Genomic DNA, 24,307 nt, shown 5'->3' on the forward strand with positions numbered 1-24,307 from the left:
AATGGGTTAGAGCTGTTTTGGTGGTTCGATATTTTTGACTGGTAGTGTATTTAGAAAAAGGGATGCATTTGCCATCATACTGCATGTAATGAACCAATTATTCATTGATCAAAAGATGATCAAAAGATGCAGGCTATTTGACGGTACCTTGAATAGTGAAGGCTACAGCAGGGGGGAGAGCTTTCGCTTATAGAGCCCCACAGTTATGGAACAGTCTTCCTATTAGTGTTCGGGACTCAGACACAGTCTCAGTGTTTAAGTCTAGGCTTAAAACATATTTGTTTACTCAAGCCTACCCTGACTAGATTCTGTGCTACTACTTCGCAGTCATAATAATCTTTTTTCTCCCTCTCTCCTTTCGCCAAGCCCCACACAAATTTATGGAGATACTAGAGATCCAGATCCTTTCTGCCTCTGGATGCAGCTCAAATCTTCTCTAATTCCAGACTGCTGGGATTATGGCTGCTCCTAGGACCATACAGACTTCATATAAATCCATAATGAACTTTTTCACACTAACTGTTGTTACCCAAATGAGGATGGGTTCCCTTATGAGTCGGGTTCCTCTCAAGGTTTCTTCCTCTTAAAACATCTTATTGAGTTTTTCCTTGCCACCGTCGCCACTCAGTGGCTTGCTCAGTTGGGATAAATTCACACCTTTAATATCTGTATACCATGTTGATATTTCTGTAAAGCTGCTTTGAGACAATGTCTATTGTAAAAAGCGCTATACAAATAAAACTGAATTGAAAATTGAATTGAATTGAATTCAATTACCAATAATTCAGGCTTTGAAGTGCTGACACTCCCTTAACTGCTAAATTGTTTAGACGTGTTTTGGTGCCTGTCATGTTACCGCTTGAGTCATAATTATCTTTTAGACCTGACGGGTGACCAACAAAATGATGTTGATGCAATAAATAATTAGTGAGGGGGGGGGGGGGGGGGGGGGGCTTCAACCAGTAAATTCACTTTGCAAACAATTAATCAGACCATTAAAGATGAAAAGCAAGAAATCAAACCAAATACCAAATAAAGCAAGCTTTATTTGATGCTGACAAGGCTGTTGTGCTTCACTGAACATGATTCACCAGTGGCTTAATGTTCTGATTTTAGTCACTAAAGCTTTCCTGCAACACTAGCTGAAAGATGATGAAAGATCTTTCACATGATGAAAGATTTTCAACTTAAAGTGGAACCTTTAAAAAAACGTTCATGCACAAACTATAAATGGTGAAACAAATGTGACAACACAATCATTTGATTTGGCATGACTGAAATATCATTGTCCTTCATGTCTGTCTGTTAGATAATGCTTTGTCACAAGTGCTGGAGGTTTAGGCATGCGACAGATGCATATGGTGTCACTTCACCTCAATTTAACCTTCACCATAACATCTCTTTTCAGTCAGTAAAATAGATTAAGATTAGGATTCTTTTTGGACATGTATTCATAGCTGTAGGATATTTCTTGATGTTATTTATAAAAATCTGGGCATGGATATATTGTATGCTATGTTAGAACATGTGTGTGTTTGTGATTAAAGAAATGAACAAGACATTTAACAGTACACCTTCAATCAAAAACCACCCACCGCAAGGTTCAGCATTTTGAGATGCTTTTCTGCTTTTCTGTGTGTGTGTGTGTGTGTGTGTGTGTGTGTGTGTGTGTGTGTGTGTGTGTGCATGGTTCCCTGCAATGGACTGGCATACCATCCCTAATTTCTCCATCTGGGGATTAATAAAGTTTTATCTTATCTTATCTTACCCAGTGTATATTCTGCGCCACCATGACCCTGGCCAGGATCAATTGTTTACTTAGTTGTAAAGAAAATGCCCCTAAAACGTAAAATTGTATTGAAGCACTTCTTCATTGTCCACTCACTCTCAGATTATAATGGGACTATAAATGAGTGCTTTGGTAATGTACACGTGTTTGGTGAAACTGTAAATTACTGTAAATCGAGATTTGTTTTAGAGTTCATTTTAGCATAAAATGTAAAACAAATATGTTTATAGTGGTGCTCGAACGTTCGCATCTGGGCGGGGACGGCTTGCCATCATTGATGGAACAATCAATTCTGAATTATACCAGCGAATTCTAAAGGAAAATGTCAGGACTGTCTGTGAACAGAATCTCAAGAGAAAGTGGGTCATGCAGCAAGACAACAGCCCTAAGCACACCAGTTGTTCTACCAAAAAATGGTTAAAGAAGAATAAAGTTATTGTTTTAGAATGGCCAAGTCAAAGTCCTGACCTGAAAAACACTAACTGAATCATGACTATACCATCATGATTCTATCATTCTACACCAGTATGAGATTTTAATCTGGATATAAACTAGATCTTGACAAAGAAATAAAAATCTTATATTCTGAATTTGATAAATAAAGCAGGAAGTAGGTGTGTGTGTCTGTTGATCCCTAATGAAAAGCATTATTCTCCTTAAGGGTATACAAACCATATGAAAATATTGAATATCTCTCATAAGAGATGTTATAAAAGAGCTGATTAACCAAATCAACACATCTTAAGGCAGGTTCAGTTAAAGATTTGTTCCTACTTATAGCAATAGTGCATAATAAATATTTGTACTGTCTTTTTCTATGATTAGTTTATTGTCCTTTGTGAATGTTAACATGACTATAAATTAAGTATTTTTAAGAGATTAACTGACAAAAGCTCATATCATATTACATAATGGATGGATGGAAAATTCATCCATCTTCTATAGCACTTAATCCTTTTCAGGGTCATGGGGAAGCCTGGAGCCTATCCCAGGGAGCATTGGGTACGAGGCGGGGTACACCCTGGACAGGGTGTCAAGCCATCGCAGGGCACACTCACACCCACATTCACACACCCATTCATACACTACAGACACTTTGGACATGCCAATCAGCCTACCATGCATGTCTTTGGACTGGGGGAGGAAACCGGAGTACCCGGAGGAAACTCCCACAGCATGGGGAGAACTTGCAAACTCCGCACACACAGGGCCACGGTGGGAATCGAACCCCTACTACAGCTAAATAGACGTGCATTCTTCCCTCTGTCTCAATTTCAGCAGCCACAACCTCAAATCTTATAAACTCGGATGAGGTTAAGCCTGTCACACAACAGATACTGTCCTCCCTAATGGATATGTACGCTAATGGTCCTGCATTAGAGGTGTGGTCATGGATTGACAAGGGTGCAAGCCTAGATTCTGCTGGTGTATGGACGAAAGGGGGAAGATATGTTGGTCCCAAAGCATTGCTGCCATACTTAGCTCAACAAATCCACAGTCTAGGACATGTGGGTGTCCAGAGTATGGTTCACCGATTTTCTTCCACATGGTGGAACCCTGTTCTGTGCATATGCATTTGATGTTGTGCGACAGTGTGTTCTGTGCCAGGCAAACAACAATGCAGCTGGGGTGCCAACACCTGCAGCTCACACCCCAGCACCTACAGGGCCATTCAAACACCTCCAGGCAGACTACATCACCCTTCCCCCATGTCAAGGTAAACGGAATGTGTTTGTAGTAGTTGATAAGTTTTCACGTTGCACACATCAATATCATTGGTCAAAGATTTCTTCTCTTACTGGAGAATTGCTGAATGAATTCATTCAGATCGTGGAACTCATTTCGCTGCCCAAGTCATGCAGGAGGTAATGAGAATGCTAAACGTTCAATGGAAGCTTCACTGTCCATACAGGTCTCAAGCTTCTGGACAGGTTGAACGTCAAAACCAGACATTGAAAAATCGATTGTCCAAGTTACATCGGAGTGGGTTATCATGGGTGGATGCATTGCCAGCTGTTCTGTGAAGTTTTCAATCCACACTCACGAGAGGGGTTGGTCTCATTCATTGTCCTGCTGGAAGATCCAACCACGGCCCATTTTATGCTTTCTGGCAGAGGCAGTCAGGTTTTCATTTAATATCTGTTGATATTTAATAGAGTCCATGATGCCATGTATCCTAACAAAATATCCAGGTCCTCTGGCAGAAAAACAGCCCCAAAACATTAAAGAGCCACCACCATATTTAACCGTGGGCATGAGGTACTTTTCCATATGGCTACCTCTCTGTGAGCGCCACAACCACCTCTGTGTTTATTGTCAAAAAACCTCAATTTGGTTTCATCTGACCACACGACCCAATCCCATTTGAAGTTCTAGTAGTGTTTGGCAAACTGAAGATGCTTGAGTTTGTTTTTGGATGAGAGTAGAGACTTTTTTCTTGAAACCCTTCCAAGCAGCTTGTGGTGATGTAGGTGACTTCAGATTGTAGTTTTGGAGACTTTCTGGCCCCAAGACACAATTGTCACGCAGGTGAGGCTTGACACGGATGTAATTGCAGTTAAAGTTTTTAGGTAATACAATTGCAGTTATGTCATGGTTAAACTATTTCCTGTTCCTAGCTACCCAGGTGTACAAAGTGTTTTTTTATTTTTTATTTTTTATTATTATTATTTTTTTAAATATCAATGGGTTTATACTTAAAATATATTTTTGGGAATTCATAGGGGTGCCAATAATTGTTGCACACAAATATTTTTTTTTGATAAACCTTTGTTGTGTTTGTAATTGTTTGATATCCACAAGACCAAAGTATTTTTGTGAATTTTTTTTAAACAAAAGATCAAAAAGTTAAACCATAAAAACTATTTTTCACAGCCTTCTTTGCTCATATTTACCAAGGACGCCAGTATTAGTGGATGGCACTGTATATTAGAAATATTTATACCACAACACTATTGAATTCTCAATCCTGATTAGTCAGAAGGTGTTAATTAAAAGTGAATTAGGTAAGATTAGTCTTTTTTCAAGATTAAGTCTTTAACAGTTAGGTGGGTTCAACATTTCAATGGTTCCTGCCCATGATCATGAAGCTCTGTCCCCAGGATCTATGGTGGCATGTAGAGAACAATTTCTATAAACTGGCTGACAGGAGGCGCATCCAAACGCAAACAAGCATTATGGACCCAAAGTCAGTTTTCCAAATGTGTTTTCTCAGCAACTTAACACTTTTGCTAAGGCCATGGCTTAATGCATTGTTGTTGTTTTTTTTAATCATGTTCTACAAATCTTCCTGTTTATTTGTACAAGTAAGGAATAAAAAATGCTTATTGCATCTTTAATCTGTTACAATAGCAGCTCTGATTACAGTGCAGCTGCAAATCACATTTTGATTGCCATATTAGAATGCGCTCATTCTAATAAGTTATCGTTTCTATATTTACAGTTTACTCTTGGATGTTTTCTTTGAGGAGACTTTTATGTAGCATTTATGGAAGGAGTCTCCAGTGTTAGCTCTTTGTAATAGTGACAGGTAAAGGTGTAATATGACAAGCTGCATGTTTTTCCTATTAAGTACAAGAGAGATAAAAAAAAAAGGAGAGGCTGGTGAGGGAACAACTTATTATTTTTTTTTAAAGCTGCATTAATGTAAGTTATAACTATGCGTTGTCGTGGAAATTAGACAACACTCGCAGACTCACCCTCTGAAGGTAAAAAAAGGTTTATTACAGAAAGATGGTTAATACAGGATAGAATAAAGCAGGATAGAATAATGAGAGCGCTCTGAAGCGCTTGTGCTGAACCACTACTATATATACAGAGCATGACACATTTTTGTGTACTGATACTAAGCAGTTTGAGGCAGTTCAAACAGGCTTTGTTTTAGGGTCTTGGAAGATGTGCAGACAAACATAAGAACATATTTGTGTCTCTGTAAACAGATAAACATTCTGTACTGATCTCAGTGACATGACATGGCCTTCTTAGGCGTTATCCTCAGATGAACATGAACAGAAGCAAAATTATTACAAAGTAAAAATGAATAATTTGCCTCACAATGTGCAACTATAAATTGATAAGTACTATAGCCATGTATCCACCAAAATTACCTGGAACAATTAGAGTCCTAGGAACTTTTTTCAAGGGACCATTTGGTTCCTCCAGACCTTTGTTGTCTGTGTTTCCATCACGGTCTAAAGTATCGTATAGCAATTGACCTTCTGATCAACTCAGAGCCTTCACCTCCAAACCACCTCTGCCCCCATGATCATAAAAAATCACAGTAAATTGTTCATTGTGTCCAGTAAGCAATGATTACAAAGAGTTCTACATCCTTTTAAAAAGGCTGAAAGTTTTACAGGTGTGTTCCAAGAAGGTCGACAGATTTAACAGATGGGAGGAATGGAAGGTTCTGGAGGAACCTGAATTTATGAAGGAAAGTCATGCAGAAAGGCAGATCGTAACATGACTGATTGCTGAAGATCTCTGAAGTACTGCCATCAATGGTTTTCCTCCAATGCTTTATTCCTCGTTCTTCATCCGTTCCTATAAACGTGAAGAGAACGTGAGGACGAGTCAGCTGACTTCTTTCTGTAACCCAACATTAATGAAATTCACGAAAGCTCATCAGGGATACTGTATGACTAACCTGGAATAGTGTTATCCAAGATGAATCCCAAGAAACCACCAATAAACATAGGGGTGGTGAAAAGCACCATAATGAGCTGATCCAGTTCTGTTATACCTGCAAAAACACACGTTGAAGACAAAAGGTTTTACAACACACACTGACACACACACAAACACACACACACACACACACACACACAGCCCATGTAATGTGCATATGTAATACATAAATTCTGTGTGATGAAGAAAATGTCTGTGGATCTGTAGATGCTCCCTGATTATCACTCATCTGACCAAGCCTACATGAGCTCAGTTGGTCAGGAGTTCAATGTGTCAGCTTAATATGCTAAAGCCAGACAACTGGACATAATGTGCTTAAGTGGTCTGTTTTAAGGACATGTTTGTTTACGGTGAAGCTTTTTCCCATGAAGCACTGTTTGCTAAGAACTCAGAGATTAATAGAGTAGACCTCTGATCATCATGAGGGCACACCAGTGACAAACAGAGGTAACTTTCCGAGAGGGGTCACTTCTACACAGACTGAAATTTAATCTACATCCAGTGAAGTGAAGAGATTATGCTCATACAGAGAAGTTCAAGGAGGATTTACAGATCAACAGGTTTGACCTTAAGAGCCCAGACAATGCTGCTCACTCCTGCAGATAATCCCTGTGTGCACCCAGTGACCCATCATTAGCCGTCATCATCATCATCACCAGAATGGTCTACTGCTGGCTAACAGGCTGGCTCCAGTTACATCATCAAAAGCATGATGGTGCTGCTATTAATACAACAGCACTATTGAATCCTTGAATCTGATTGGTTAATTAATTTTCTATAACAGCAGGTCAGACAGTAGTGTAGATGCAAATCACATGTTTATATTAATGCGCTTGTTCTTATATTAATGTAATCATTTCTACACTACCTACTTATTCACAGGGACTTGTACATCTCAATAGAAAAATAGACAACCTGTGTAAAATAGCAGTCTGTTGACTTTGATAATTGACTCTGGGCCAGCTGGCAACTTCATCGACCAGGAAACTGTGAACCACCAACGACCAATCAGATTCAAGAATTCAACCGCTTGACCAATCAAAGTACTGGACCGGAACTAACTGAAGCATGACTGTTTTCAAATATTACGATGGTGTCTGTGTGTGTGAGAGAGAGAGATGGTTGTCCAAGAAACTTATAAATCCGTAGGGTTGTATTTCCCTGATTCATTTATTTAAGAGCAGTCTGTACCAAGCTGCCGGAAGCTTAATGCCCTCCTATTAGATAAAAAATATCTTATTACTTTAGACAGCTCTAATGTAAAAGATGCTTGCTGATGTATGAAATGCTCAAGATGTCCCACAGAATATTGTTGAGTTTATTTCCTGAAATCTTTATCTCATTGATTCATCTTTAATTCATTTCCCACAAGGCACTTAACAGTAGATTCACTTCTTTATTACACGGTACCTCATTCACTCACTGTGTGTGTATATTACTCACTTACTCACATTCGCTCTTAGGAATAAAACACCAGGGGGTGTGCAGCTATGGGAAAATTCAACCCCAATTCCAAAAAAGTTGGGATGCTTTATATTAAAATTTATATGTTATAAAAATAGAATGCAATGATTTCAAATATCATAAACCCATATGTTATTCACGATAGAACATAGAAAAAAAATTAAATGTTTAAACTGAGGAAATGTACCATTTTAAAAGAAAAATTAGGTAATTTTGAATTTGATGGCCGCAAAATATCACTAAGTTGAGACGGGGGTAACAAAAGGTTGGAAAAGTAAGTGTTATTAAAAAGAAACAGCTGGAGGTTAATTGGCAACAGGTCAGTAACATGATTGGGTATAAAAAGAGTATCTTAGAGAGGTAGAGTCTTTCAGAAGTAAAGATTGGCAGAGTTTTTCACCATTCTGTGAAAAACTGGATCTACAATTTGTGGAACAATTTCAAAATAATGTTCCTCAACATAAAATTGTGAAGACTATTAACATATCATCAAAATATTCAGAGAATCTAGATAAATCTCTGTGCAAAAGGGACAAGGGTGAAAATCAATACTCCGTGCCCGTGATCTTCGGGCCCTCAGGTGGCACTGCATTAAAACAGGCATGATTCTGTAATGGAAATCACTGCATGGGCTCCGAAACACCTTCAGAACTCATTGTCTGTGAACAGAGTTTGCCGTGCGATGCACAAATGCTGGTGAAAGTTCTATCATGCAAAGAAAAAGCCATAAGTGAACATGATCCAGAAATGCCATCATCCTCTTTGGGACAAAGCTCATTTAAAATGGACCGAGGCAAAGTCGAAAACTTTTTATCAGTGCTCAGTTCAAAAACCTGAATCTCTGATGGTATGGAGGTGCATTAGTGCCTATGGAATGGGCAGCTTGCACATCTGGAAAGGCACCATCAATGCTGAAAGGTATATACAGGTTTTAGAGCAACATATTCTTCCATCCAGATTCCATCCCATATTTACTTCTGAGAGACTCTGTCTCTCTAAGATACACTTTTTATACCCAATCATGTTACTGACCTGTTGCCAATTAACCTAAGTAGTTGTAAAATGTTCCTCCAGATTATTTCTTTTTAGAAACACTTACTTTTTCCAGCCTTTTATTGCCCCATCCCAACTTTTTTGAGACGTGTCGCCATTAAATTCAAATTTACCTTATTTTTTTCCCTTAAAATGGTACATTTCCTCAGTTTAAACATTTGAAATACTTTCTATGTTTTACTGTGAATAATATATGGGTTTATGAGATTTGCAAAACATTGCATTCTTTTTATATTTAGATTTTACACAGCATCCCAACTTTTTTGGAATTGGGGTCGTAATCAACAATGTATTGTAGAGGACATATAGTTACCAGCCTGAGGTTTATTATTTTCCATTAACAGCATGTCCTGGAATGTTTCATTCTGCCCAACATTTTTCCAATGATTACAACTTCTGTTTATTAAATCATGACATGTCATACTATTTATCCAATTATAGTTACATTTACTGTAGTGCAACGTCCACGAAACAAGCTCTCACTTACATTATAGTAGCAATAAACAATTGTTCTCTCGCCACCCTCTCTTTTTTCTCGCTCTTGAAATAAATAAAACAAAAAAAAATGCATCAATAAATACGAAGCTCGTGTAAACAAACAAACAAACAAAAAAACTCCGCAAAAAATATCATAAACTCGTCTGTCCTGAGGATGTGGACAAACTTAGACTAACAGCTTTAACTCTGACTGTTACACAGCGCTGACACTGGAGACTCCTTCCATAAATGTTACATAAAAATGTGTAAGCTGGTACTATAAAACCAATAATGTATTAGAATGAGCACATTAATATAAACCTGTGAGAGCTGCTGTTATGGAAAATTAATCACTTTGTGACCAATCAGAATCCATAACTCAATAATGTATAAACATTATAAACATCTAATTAGTCTTTTTTTTTTTTTTTACTTTTTAGTTATGTTAAGCACAGTGAATTGCCTTTGTGTATGAAATTTGCTATATAAATATAGATTTTGTACTATAACTGTAATTATACAGGGTTCCTGTATTTAGTAACACTAGGTATGCTTTGTAAAGCACTCGTAGCACATGGACAATGCTACGTCCCGCTACGTGACTCATACCTGAACTGATGGTGTCTGGGTTTGAATGAAACCATGTTGGCAACACAAGTCCAGTGAAGACAGACACACCAAAGATTAGCAGATTTCTGGAGGAGTTTAAGTCCACGTACTGCAAGAAAGCAAAGCAATTTAATTAAGAATATTGTGTGTTACAGGACAAAAAGAGCAATCAGAATCAACATGCAGTCAGTCATGTATACAGCTAATTAGTGTATTTACTGTATTACATATGAAATTCATGTATAATGAAATTTTATTAATTAAGTACATGGTAATGGTTTTAAATTTTATTTTAGTTACAATGGTGGCAATCACAACCACCATTTATCAAAGCTACTTAATTTATTATTATATTCTTTGACTGGCCACTTATATTGAATTAATTTTAATCCCAAAGTCAATCTATAAATAATGTATGTAATAATGAGATGTACTTTCTGGAAGGAGATGTTTATTTAGCATTTATGGAAAAGTCTCTAGTGTCAGTGCTTTTTAACATGCAGGGTTAAAGCTGTAACTTTACATGTTCCGACATCTTCAGGATAGAGAAGTTTACGCTTTGCTGTTTCTCAGCAAGCTGCGATTTATTTTGCATTATTAATTATTACATGTCTTAACTTGTTGAGTGGACGTTCCACAACAAGTTATGGTGGGCCTGCAGCCCACACACATAAACATCGCACTCCTTGAGCAAACTGCCGGCCAGGTGCTGAACGGACAGCACCATTTCAGAACCCTGTTTGTTTTGGACAGCAAGAGAGTATGTGGCTGTGAGGCGGGGCGACAGAAACACACACGGATGGTGGCCAATGAGTGGAGCAGCTTCTCCTCACCGTCTGGCAGTAGACAGCCAGCTATAAAAGGAAACAGCAGGGACAGCGGTGTTAGTTTGTTCTCAGAATGCATGAGTATCGATGCATGTCTCGCTCTGGCCTCCAGATGCAGATGCCAACGACAACGCTGACAGTGGAGAAAAAGTTCCCTGGCTGCACTGCACCCCTCACTGGCACCCTCCACACCCCCTTGGTCCCCTCTCGCTGGTGCTCCAGTCTGCTCATTGCGGCCACCAACGGGAAGACATTGATCACCAACACCGCTCCCCTCACCTCCACACCTTCATCCCTCCACTTGATCCTAAATAAAAGAGCACCATATTTTCCACTACCACCGCCTCCAGTGTGTCTGTGTTCAGCCTGTCACAGCTAAACTGGTGGAGAATGCGGGTACTCTAGAACACAGACCCACCCACACCCACAATGGACCCCATGCTGCATGCGCATCACTTTAAGGTGGCTCCGGGCAGCACACCGCCACCAGCATGGTTGAGAGGATCATCATGGACTGCTTTCTGAGGGCTCTGCCACCCAAAGAACGCAAGGCGGTGGTGATGAGGAGCAGCCAAACACACAGGGAGATGGTGGAAGCCCTCAAGTGTGCCCTAGCCACCCTGAGCTTCGGCAGGGGTGAGCAGAGAGACAATCTGCTGGGACTCCATGGGGGCCAAGCCCCACGGTGGTCAGAGCCCAAGCTACAATGGGAGAGGAGACTTCCGGAAAGCCGCCCTACCTATGGGACATCCCGGGATGAGCCCATGCCAGTGGCCTTCTGTACTTCAGGACCAAATGCTGAAGCCAACCCTGTGATCCCCTGGTTGTGCCGAGCCCTAGAACCCGGCCCCTGATCCACCTGACCCCTAGCACCAGCAACTTTCCAGCTGCTGATGGCCCCACCACCAATCTGCAGCTGCATACTTGGACGATGTCATAATCCACTGCTGCACCTGGGCCGACCACCTTCACCACCTAAGAGAGGTACTCGGAAGCTTCCGGAAAGCCAGGCTGAAGGCCAACCCACAGAAGTGCTATCTGGGGCTGACAGAGACTCAGTACCTGGGGTACCTCATTGGCTGGGGCCTGCTAATACCACAGGAGAAGAAGCTGGGAGCAGTGAAAGGGTATCCCTGACCAATATAAAAAAAAACAGGTATGTGCCTTTTTGGGGCTGGTGGGATACTATAGGAAATTTGTCCCTATCTTCTCCTCTCTAGCTTCCCCCCTCTCAGACCTCACCAAGAAAGACCAACTGGACCAGGTGCGATGGACCGAGGATGCAGAGCGAGTTTCAGGCTCTCAAGCAGGCCCTAATTCTCCCAGCTCCCAGATCGCCCATTCTCAGGAACCCCGACTTCTCCCTTTTCTTCGTTGTTCATATGGATGCATCTGAGATAGGGCTGGGAGCCATCCCATCCCAGAACTTCAACAGTGAAGAGCACCTGGTCCTCTACATCAGCAGAAAGCTTACCCCTGCTGAGCAGACATATGCCACTGAGGAACGAGAAGCCCTCGCCATCAAGTGGGCCATTGAAGAGCTCTGGTATTACCTGGCTGGATGCCACTTCACACTGTTCACTGACCATGCCCGTCTACAATAGATGGCCTGGGCGAAAGACATGAATGCCAGGGTAACTCAATGGTTTCTCTCGCTGCAGGACTTCTTGTTCCAGGTCCAGCACCGAGCGGAAGCCCAACATGGAAATGCCGATGGCCAATCCCTTTGGGTACAACTCTCACCTGCAGTGGGCTCAGAGCTGAGGGAGATACTGCCACAGCAGGCCTGCAGCCTGCACACATACACACCACGCTCCACGTGCAACTGCTGGCTGGGTGTTGACATGCCGTTGTCCGTTTGTTTTGGACAGCAAGAGAGCGCATGGTTGTGAGGGGGGAAGGCAGAAACACACACATATTGCGGCCAATGAGTGGAGCAGCTTCTCCTCACTGTCTGGCCAAATACAGCTGGCTATAAAAGGGAGCAACAGGGACAGCGAGGTGAGTTTATTTTCTGAATGCATGATTATTGATGCACCCCAGACACTGATGCCAATGATGACAGTGGAAAAGAAGCTCCAACGGCTGCACTGCACCTCTTGACAGCACCCTCAGCCTACTCCATGCCCCCTGTGTCCCGTCTCACTTCTGCTCCACCCTGCTCATCACGGCCCCCACCTGCAAGACAGCAATCACCAATGCCACTCCGCTCACCTCCACACCTTCACCTCTCCACTCGATCCTAAATAAAAGAGCACATTATTTTCCACTACCACCTCCTCCAGTGTGTCTGTGTTCAGTCTTTCGCAGCCTAGAGTGTCCACAAACATTACATGTAACTATAAACGTATAAAAAGCTTTATGTAATATTTGGCAAAATGCTGTGGTATAAGAGGAATAAAACACATCAGGATAGGAACATAATGAATAGTATCAGGCTTCCACTTTGCACTGGGCCTCATTACACCACTGATTATTTTCCTATAACAGCATCTGCCTGGCTGAAAATTTTTTGAATACCCTTGGCATAAAAGATATCTGAAGGCTAAATATCAAACACCTTTGAAGGACAAAGGAGACAATCAAACTTGTAAGGCAAGGAATCAGTTGAAATTCATAAGTAATTAAAATTTAATTATACCTCCTAGCTGTGCAAATTAATATAAGCTGGGTTAATAAATTAATGCTCTATAAAAAGACTTTACATTACCAAGGTGTCACACAAGAAACATCTCATTATGGGTAAAAGCAAAGAGCTCTTTCAAGACCTTCGCAACCATTTTGCTGCGAAACATATTGATGGAATCGGATACAGACATATTTTAAAACTTCTGAATCCTCCAGTAAGCACCATTGGGGCCATTATCTGAAAGTGGAAGCAGCATCACTCCGTCATCAAACGGCCATTCACAGAAGATCCTCACAAGATTTCTGACTAGAGTGTCAGAAGGATAGTCAGAAGAGTAGCCCAATAGCCAAGGATCACTCAGAAAGAGCTCCAGAAACACTTGGCAAAACCTTTTGGCAGTCACACTATACACCATGTTTAGAGAAGAAATAGCACTGCACATCACCCTAAAAACACTATACCAAGTTTGGAGGTGGAAGTATCATGGTTTTTCATCACATGGTACTGGCGGACTTCATATAATTGAAGGAACAATGAATGGAGCCCTTTCCAGGAGATTCTTGAGAAGAATCTTCTGCCATCAATCAGAATGATGAAGGTAAGATATGGGTGGACCTTCCAGCAGGATAATGATCCAATGCATACAGCAATTGGTTTCAGAGTGTATATATATATATATATATATATATAGTGTTTTTGGTTCCATGAAAAGAAAAGCAGTTAAAACAGTTTTGAGTGTGCGCTGACAGGAACACAACAGCGTGCACCTTCACTCACTCACTGGAAAGTTCTTGCCTCTGACTCAGACCTGCGTGTTGCCTTGTGTAGCCTGCAGCTCTGATCTCCAGGGTTATTTCCTGCAATGACATGTCTCATGCAGATCACATACGGAACTCTTATGAGAGAGAGAGAGAGTGTGTGTGTGTGTGTACATTGTGTGTGTGAGAGAGAGCGCAGGAGGGTAAAGCCTAAAGGGTCATAAAATGGTCACGTGTGAAACCTGCCATTATGTAAGATCTATCTATCTATCTATGTATCTATCTATCTATCTTGGCTGCTTTTAACATATTCCACTGAAATGATGTTGTGTGTTTCTTTACACTGTACTGTATGTAATATTTTCTTTCCAGCTCTATTTTTACTGTTAAGCTGCATTCATGTTATATAAGATTTTATTTTTTAGCAATTTATTGGCATATTTTGTTTATTTATTTATCAACTATATCAAGTACTTGCTATCTATCTCAACTCTAAAACACCAATCACTGGTGCCCATTCCATGACAGATCACGTTCCACATTGCTTAAGAATATAATTAGTGAATTATTTGGTTTACTTTAAATTGTGTTTTGGTGCAGAGATACGTGGTCTAATGAGGAAAAAAATCCTCATACTGTAGCATTATTTTTTTATTATTATAAATTAGCGCTCGGCAGGTCCACAGCTTTTAAACAACGATTTGACCAAAACTACGGATTGTACGACTCATTTGAAAATGTATTATTTAATAATTTGTGATGTCACAGGAACTGCTAGCCACATCAGTTAAAAAGTTGTGCTGCTGTATTAAAAACCAGATAAAAACTCATTCATTCACCATCCAGAACTTCTTTAACTTCATGAATCATTTATTTTCACGTGATTTCTACATGAGTCATTCATTTTCTACATGTGATTTTTACACATGAGTAATTTATACATGATTCATTTTCCCCACATGATTCACTTATTTTCCATGTGTGATTTTTAAATATGAATAATTTATTCCATATAACAAATCATTTATACATGATTCATTTTATTCCCACATGACACATGATTCATTAATTTCCACGTGACATTCCTTGATTTCTTTTCCCGTAAGAGGTGATTATATTGAATTGAGGTGGGATTTTTTTTTTTTTTTGGTATGTCACCATTTAAGGGAAAGTGTCTTTTGATTGCAAACATACAATCATTTTCTAGTCACATGTAGGGTTAACTCGATCGCTTATAAATGACATTTAAAATATTGATAAATAACACTGTGAGATAAACAACACTGACAAATACCATTGTGGGAAAGGGAAACCTTCAGTGCAGTCCTCACTGTGAATCAATCATGTGTTTTCATGCCATCATTCTTTTGATCTAGCATGACTGACATTAACAACCATAGGCATAAAAATAATTACTATTTGCCACAAACCTGTTCTGCCAAGCGTATCACAGCTTGAACCTTTTAAACTTAAAAAGTCAGGTAACAATTCAATTTTTCCAATTTGAAAATAAATGACTTGTGAAGTAGTAATAAAAAAAACACCATATATTTAAGTTACATTTACAGTGCTCATTAATCCTTCATCACAGTACAGCTGTGAGATCTTTCTCCATTCTCTCAAGTGAATGCATTTAGTGCATCAATCGCTGTGTGAGGTGAACACCTCCATTTACCTGCAGGTTTGATATTCCCACAGCAGCAACCATCCTGAACATAACCAGGAACATGCCTCCGATCACGGGCTCCGGGATGATGATGAAAACGGCACTGAACTTCCCAAATACTCCCAGGACGACCATGAGGAGGCCGGCCGTCTGCAGGACCAGCCTGCTTCCAACCTGGTGCCGTTAATCACAAAAGGTAATCAGTCAAACTCTGCTTGACACATTTGGGTGTACCAAGCAAAATTTAATCTTTAAGAGATAGGGTTGTCATGGTATCATGGACAGAGTCGAATTTGTCCATTTCTGCATTTATAAATAACAGAAGTAGGGATGTGAACAAGGCGTCCTGCACTTTCAGGATTCCCTTAATTGCATCTGAAATAATAATAATAATAATAATAATAATAATAATAATAATAATAATAATAATAATAACAAAGAACTAAACAAACTTTAAGACTGATTATTTTGAGTAGTTTTTGAGTTTGTACATCAGATGTACTGTATTATACCAAAGCAATTTCCCAACAATTGCACTTAATTTTTTTTTAAAGAATGCCACAGAACGTCTGCAAGACTCGAGTATTCGAGACTCGAGTATGAGCCTTGTCTCATTAACTTCAAAACAGAGATAAAAGGAAATCCTAGTGATGGAATGTCTATTTATAGCTGCTATAACATAATCCATAACAGGAAGTAGTCAGGAAACCTACTGTTAGAAAGCACTTACACTCGAAACTCCTTCTATAAATGTTAACAGTGTCAACGCTTTAAATGTCCAGTGTCCGTGCTTTGTAACAGCCAGGGGTAAAGCTGTAACTTTAGGTTTTCCATCACAGGACAGTGGACACTGCTTATTAACTACTTATTAACTACACAAGAGAGAACAGATGGCTGCTTGATTTATAGCTACTTGATTCATGGACATTCCACAACATTAAATGTAACTATGAATGGATAAAAACACAATGTGTGGTTCTTCAATAAATAAAAAAAATTGTGGTGTGAGAGGACTAAAACACATCGGGATGTGCTGTTACAGGAAACCATAATGGTGGTAATAGTAAGTCCATAATGACTGGCACCCTGTCTAGGGTGTACACCGCCTTGTGCCTGATGCTCCCTGGGATAGGCTCCAGGTTCCCCGTGACCCTGAAAAGTAGTAAGTGGTAGAAGATGGATGGATGGATGGATGGAGTAAGTCCATAATTGATATGTGTGTGACCTATAAAACACTGAATGGTCTCGCACCACAGTATCTGAGCGAAATTTTATTCTTTTATGATCCACCACACCTACTTCGATCAAAAGCTGAAGGCTATTTTTTGGTACCTCGAATAGTGAAGGCAACAGCAGGGGAAGAGCTTTCTCTTCCAAAGCCCCACAGTTATAGAACAGCCTTCTAATTAGTGTTCGGGACTCAGACAGTCTCAATGTTTAAGTCTAGGTTGAAAACATAATTGTTTATTCAAGTTTACCATTAATAGACATTTTTTATGTAAAGTACACAGTATTATTACCATTATAGGATGGTAAGTATACCTAACAATCTCTCCCTCTCTTTACCTCCCTCTCTCCTTCTGTCGAGCCACAAATGATATATTGGGCACAAGGCGGGGTACACCCTGGACAAGGTGCCAATCCATCGCAGGGCACACTCACACACATATTCACACACTCATTCATACACAACGGACACTTTGGACATGCCAGTCAGCCTACCATGCATGTCTTTGGACTGGGGGAGGAAACCGGAGTACCCGGAGGAAACACCCGCAGCACAGGGAGAACATGCAACCTCCGCACACACAGGGCCACGGTGGGAATCGAACCCCTGACCCTGAATGTGTGAGGCAAACGTGCTAACCACTAAGCCACCATGCACCCTATTATTATTATTATTATTATTATTATTATTATTATTATTATTATTATTATTATTATTATTATTATTATTATTATCTCAACACCTACCCTGGTGATCCCCAAGGCAGCAATGTTCTGGCTGAATGATGTCGTCCCATTGCCGCTGCCCCACAGCCCCGCCAGGATGCAGCCCAGTCCCTCAACTGCAATACCACGGTTAATAGCGTGGGCGGGCGGAGTCGGGGCACCAGAGAGCCGTGCACAGGCGTAGTAATCCCCGATGGACTCCATGGTAGATGCCAATACCCCTGCCATCATGCCCAGGACGGAGGAGACACTCACGTTCGGGAGACCCCACTGCCCTAGAGACGAGATTTCAGAGGATTGATGAAAGGAATAGGAGAGACTCAGTAGACAGAAATACTAAAAGTAGGTACACATGAACTTTTCATAATTTTTCTCTTTTTTTTAACCTAAAAGAAGATAAGGTATATGCAAGCAAGATGGCATCTTCTGGCTTTAAAACAATAAATATTGCAAAAAGCTCTCGTGTTTCTCCTTTGCTTGTTTTTTTTTCTTAACTATTTCAAATTAATGTAAAATTAATTCATTAAAAATCTTGAATGACCCGGATGTGCATCAGTGGTTATTGGGAAGGATCTAAATCTAAATCCAAATCCGGATTTCTCTAAAGCTGCTTTGTGACAATGCCCATTGTTAAAAGTGCTTTATAAATAAAATTGTATTGAATATGATTAAGTTCAACAACTTACAGGAGCAGATTACAGCTCCAGAGTGGTGCAACATTGTGTGGAGATTGTGACTTCAAATGGCCTGGAGAGCAAAACTGTCCATAATCTCAGGATGGGAATGGCATACTCTCTCTTCTCTGTCAATCACAGTGACACTAGCCGATCGTAGGTGTCTGTGAACTCATGTATGTGGAAGAGAGTGGATAGATAGCACTTTCCTCTGAGTTATGTCTCCCTGTGGCACTGCATGAGCAGCAGTTTGAAAAGATGCAGTTGTCTGGCTTCATGTGTCTCAGAGGAAGCTCATGCTGAACTGCTGGTGAGGGGAAATTTGCAGATGACCAATTTAGGGAAAAAAACAGAGGAAAAAAGATTATAGATTGTCATGATTGCCTGAAGTACTGCTAATAGGGAGCTCTACACTCTTTACGCATGTTCGTCCCATGTTTATAATGTGTTGGATGAAACAACTAAAACTGACATGAATTTATTGTTTAAAAATAATTTTATAAAAACTATAAAATACATTCACTGTTTTACTGTATGCTTTCCATGAGTGTGAATGTGAGAAAAATCTCGTAGTCTATAAACATCCTTAAATGCACCATTTTCCAACTTCGGCATCAATAAAGAATTGTAAAAAGTGCTTAAATCCCTGTGAGCTACTGAATAACTGGTTAAACTGGATTGTTGTGCCAAGATTTACACACATCATCACTAAAGAATAGTGCTATAACGTGTGTTTATCACAGTTCACTGCCAAGTACAGCTAAAATAAAGAGTAATACTTCATTCACATATAGACATATTAATTGATAGCTGCATGTACATAATGAATGCAGCACTTGTGTGGGAACATTAGCAAATTTTATTTGGTGTCCTCATATTCTCATACTGTTTCTGGATAAATACTGATTAGTAAAACTTTTATTCATTCATTCATTCAATTGTTAGTAAGTCCGTGGTCCTGGTCAGGGTTGTGGTGGATCCCAGTCTAACACTGGGAGTGAGGAGAGAATATATCCTGATTGATACAACAAGACCCAGCGCTGCCAAGCGGCCACTCTTGGGCCCTTGAGCAAGGCCCTTAACCCTCTCTGCACTGACCCCAACTTCTTAACAAGCTGGGTTATGTGAAGACAGGAATTTCAATCTTCTGTAATGTATATGTGACAAATAAAGGCTTCTTCTTTTAACAGTCCATTGCATGGCCAATAGACTCCATGAGACATTATTTATAGGTAGATAACTGTGATTTGTGATTTCCATCTGTGTAGATAACTGTTAAAAAAAACAACTCCAGACCCCCTGGCTATGCATCACAGATCCTTGGAACTTGGAAGGTTCTTGTTATGGATAAGCTTTATATGAGACTTCTGGCTGGAACGTAAGATACAATTAAATCCTCTGTTCCGCTTGAACACAACTACTTGACTAGATCAGCAGTTCTCAAAGTGAGGTCCAGGGATCCTCAGGGGTCTGTGAAGCATAGCCAGGGGGGTCTGTGAATTTTATTCATTTATTATTCAGTTCTTATTGTAGTAAACTTCTGACTGGTCACTTGAATCGAATGCCTCTGGTTTGCGCAATCTAAATTTACTTCCACATTTCTTTCAAGGTGTTTTTTTTTTGACAATATTCACTGTTGAATGTGCCATACAAAATAAAAGAACTAATAATAAATAAATAAATCTCAATAATTTAGAAACAACTAGAATAAATAATGTCCTAATAATTGGACGTAGTGTGATAGATAGACAGACAGACAGATAGATAGATAGATAGATAGATAGATCACTTTATTCATCCCAGATCATAATTGACCTATTACAGCAGCAAGTGAAATTCAAAATTATTATTGTACACATTTAAATAATGTTTATGAAATAAATCTGTACTGAGGCAGTCAGTGGAATTGATTGATTCATTGATTGATTGATTTCACCAATTTTCTCCATAATTTAGTTTTGGCTGGTGGTTGGGAATTGGCCAAAACTACATTATGGAGAAAACTGGGGAAATCAATCAGTCAATAAATCAATCAATTCCACTGACTGCCTCAGTATCAATCCAATAGAAATCAATCAATTTCACTGACAGCTCTCCTCTATCAAATGACAACCACCAACCAGGGGAAGGTGAACTACATGCTTCCTCCAAGTCACATGAGCCGCATCTTATCGAACTACTGCTCATGGTGCATCACAGGGCAGTGTAACATACACAGAGGAAAGTGCTGTCCCCTTCTTCCACATACATGAGCTCATAAATGCTGACGATTGGCTAGTGTTGCTATGATTGACACTGGAGAGAGTATACCCCCCCACACAGACAGCATGGCCAGCTCTTGGATTCCTGGCAACGGATCTCTCTGGAATCTCGGGTTTCGTACTCAAGATCTCCTGATGATAAGGTGAACATTTTTTTTTTGTTCCTGGTTCCTGGTTTTTTGTTTCCTGGCTACAGGTTTGAAAAGCCCTAGACTAGATTATTCCTTATGACATTAAATTAAAGAGAAAAACAATTCTTAACATTTAAAATAATAATGAAAGTATATCATAGACTACCTAACCTGCTGAGGAAATTGAATAGCCACGACCTATAATATACAATAAAAATAAAAACACTTATTTAATAAAGCACTAATAAGTTGATAATATCTCCAGATAACAATTGTATCCACTATTTATATGGTATGTTCACTTATTGGCTATGAATTATTATGTAATATGTGATCACTACAATGAAACAATACCAAAAATCTAATAAACCACTAAACAGATATAGAGAGCATTAACAAGCATATGGCTTTATCAGCTTTAATGGAGTGTTATCAGCTCTAATTTCTGAAATCTATGAGAAATCTGAAGTGAAAACTCTTGGGACAATTTACTGAGCCTTATGAAAATTCAGTTAGTAATTGTAAGACAAATGCACTTCAGTAGATTTAAAATCATTCATTTGTAGTATCATCTTTAAAAAAAACAAACAGTTTGAGACTTTGAGGAAAAAACTGTTACAAAAAAATGAAGCTCAACATGTATGAACAAGCTGTGGAAAGACAATAATACAGGTGTAACACAATGCCACTATCTGCATTTCTTTAGGTTTCTAAATATGCATACTATCTGCTTTAAATAGGAGCTTGGCTTGGTTTATTTTTTTGTTTCTTTTCCTGGTACCACTATGCCCCATATAGTGAAACACTGAAACACAGAGTTAAACTCTTTCAAATAAAAATCACTCACATTTTAAAAATAATAAATAGAATATCTTATAAAGTATAATGATAATAAAATCAATCCTAACAAAAAAAAATAACAGTCAAAACTCTTTATATACAGTACGTAACCATTTTCAATTCCAGCAATATTTTTCCTCCAAATCCAATGCTATTCATTGCCATTTGTAATAGGATCCTGATATCCGAATTCTGATATCTGCTCCATACTGGGCATAGGATTGCTGAGATCTCTAATAAATAATCGTATCTCCTAATCATTTCTGTATTTGCATCCATCTAGAACACATTATCTGTTCACTCTGAATAATGTATTCATATTCATTTATAAATAACCAGGAAATGTTCTCATGGGACTACATAATGGGAATTTTAACAAGAAATTTTTTTTTCCCACTAAACGGTCTGATAGGGAAGCCCTAAAATGCAGAATAAACCTGTGGAATATTCAGATGTGTTGTGGAGTTGTTTTTAAGTTACATTTTAGGATATTACTGAGTACATCATTGTAATGCATCCTTCCACACTTCCACTGTAGTGATGGTAATATAAAATTGAATGTGACCACCAAAACTGGTACAAGTAATTTAATCTACTTGGTACAAAATAAATCTCATGGTCTTGGTAATTAGATTGGAGAAAGAGGCAGCCTGGCCAAAAGACCACTTCATTGTATTTGAAGTTGCTTGGATAAACTGTGTAATTTTAGATTCCCTAAATATCCATATTTGTATTAACGCTATAATTTATCCATCATCAATTATCAATCTCCATGATGATTTCTCTCTTCAGGTTGACACATCCAGCATACTTTTATTTTTAAGCCATTATTTTCTTAAGCATTGTGACTACACCCACTACAATAATATTTGGTGAAGACTCCAGTGGAGAGAATAGCAACACTCAATCTCTTCCTGTAAAATCTACCAAGGTTGGAGGTATCTGTATTGAGGACTTGGACCATTCTTAAATTCTTCCATTCGACAATTCAGGTGCCATGTGTGTACCACTGGTTTTACATTTACAAATACTTATGTAAAGTAAAGGTTAAATACTTTAAAAAACAAAACAAAAAACAAAACAAAACAAAACAAAACAAAAAAAACATTAATGAGCTCAGTGCATGTGTCAGATAAATCACTTAAAACCTTAATAAAACCTACAGAACTTTGAAAACAGAGTTTTTGCCCAGTCAAACCTACTATAATGGCACTTTACTTCAAAATATAATTGTTAAAAATACTTTTATTTGTGCATTAATGTGTGAATCTGTTTAACATATCAAGCTTGAAACATCATTTTCCATGAGTTGTACATTAATGATTATGAAAAATGTAACATTTTTCACACTCATTCACATTCACCTGAACACATTCAGCTCTATGAAATATTTACAATATTCTACAAGTTCAACAGGAAGTTGCTTCATTTGAATTTCCTGAAGACCACTATCAGAAGAAAAATAAGTTCTATCATTATTTTTTTTCTCAATTCAGTTGTAACATTGACTGAAAAGGTCAAATTATACACTTTACGTAAATTATTTATATAACAAAAATATTTTAAGTACAGTGCTGTGAAAAAGTTTTTGCCCCATCCTGATTTCCTCATCCTAGTTTTAGATCTTCAAACAAAATACAGCATAAAACGAACGCAACCTGAGTAAACACACAATACAATTTTTAGTTATGTATTTTTTTTACTGAAGCAAAAAAAAAAGTTATTCAACACCTATCACCATGTGAAAAACGAATTGCCCCCTTAAACTTAAAATCTAATTGTGCCACCTTTAGCAGCGATAACTGCAACCAACTGCTTCAGTCTTTCTTACGTACTCCTATGCTTTAGGTCATTGTCCTGCAGCATAATCCAGTTGCACTTGAGGTCCAATTTACAGACTGAAGACCAGATATTCTCCTTTAGGATTTTCTGGTAGAAAGCAGAATTCATGTTTCCCTTAATTATTGTAAGTTGCCCAGGCCCTGAAACAGCAAAGCATCCCCACACCATCACACTTCCACCACCATGCTTGACCGTAGGTATGATGTTCTTTTTGTGGAATTCTGTGTTTGGTTTACACCAGATGTAACGGGACCCCTGTCTTCCGGACAGTTCCACTTCCGACTCATCAATCCTCTGAACTTTCTCCCAAAGGTTTCCTTTATTTTACCTTAGATTTCTGAAAAAAATTGTATTAGATATACACAAAAACAGAAGAAATCAGGAATAAATCAAATTCTTTTTCACAGAACTGTAAATGATTAGAATGCTTTCGGTGCCCTCATGCTATTAGCATTCATGCTAGTTAACCATATTTTGTGCATATGCTCATTTCTATACTTGAAATCCAAACCTGTTACTTATTTAAGAGCAAAATGCAGCACAGAAACCTTGTAAAAAATAATATTTTTGTCTGAGATAACACATTTTTTAATCACCCACATTATCAGAGACAGAGATCAGGCTTTGGGTTAAAATCTCCTAGTACTA

The 24,307-nt window shown here is 38.9% G+C and overlaps 1 protein-coding gene across 1 annotated transcript in view; it reads right to left on the bottom strand.

Annotated features, from left to right (window-relative positions):
- Positions 1 to 5,464: 5,464 nt before the first annotated feature.
- The window catches only part of si:dkey-106n21.1 (solute carrier family 23 member 2), a 49,396-nt gene continuing 30,553 nt past the window's right edge, over positions 5,465 to 24,307 (bottom strand). The window contains exons 8-12 of the mRNA XM_053682377.1: positions 17,933 to 18,186; positions 15,968 to 16,132; positions 10,079 to 10,187; positions 6,435 to 6,530; positions 5,465 to 6,331 (exon numbers count right to left, since the gene is read on the bottom strand). Coding sequence (XP_053538352.1) covers positions 6,141 to 6,331; positions 6,435 to 6,530; positions 10,079 to 10,187; positions 15,968 to 16,132; positions 17,933 to 18,186 — 815 coding nt within the window. The 3' untranslated portion in view covers positions 5,465 to 6,140. The remainder of the gene's footprint in view (positions 6,332 to 6,434; positions 6,531 to 10,078; positions 10,188 to 15,967; positions 16,133 to 17,932; positions 18,187 to 24,307) is intronic.

This window comes from Ictalurus punctatus, chromosome 8 (assembly GCF_001660625.3).
Source record: "Ictalurus punctatus breed USDA103 chromosome 8, Coco_2.0, whole genome shotgun sequence".
NCBI classification, from domain to species: Eukaryota; Metazoa; Chordata; class Actinopteri; order Siluriformes; family Ictaluridae; genus Ictalurus; species Ictalurus punctatus.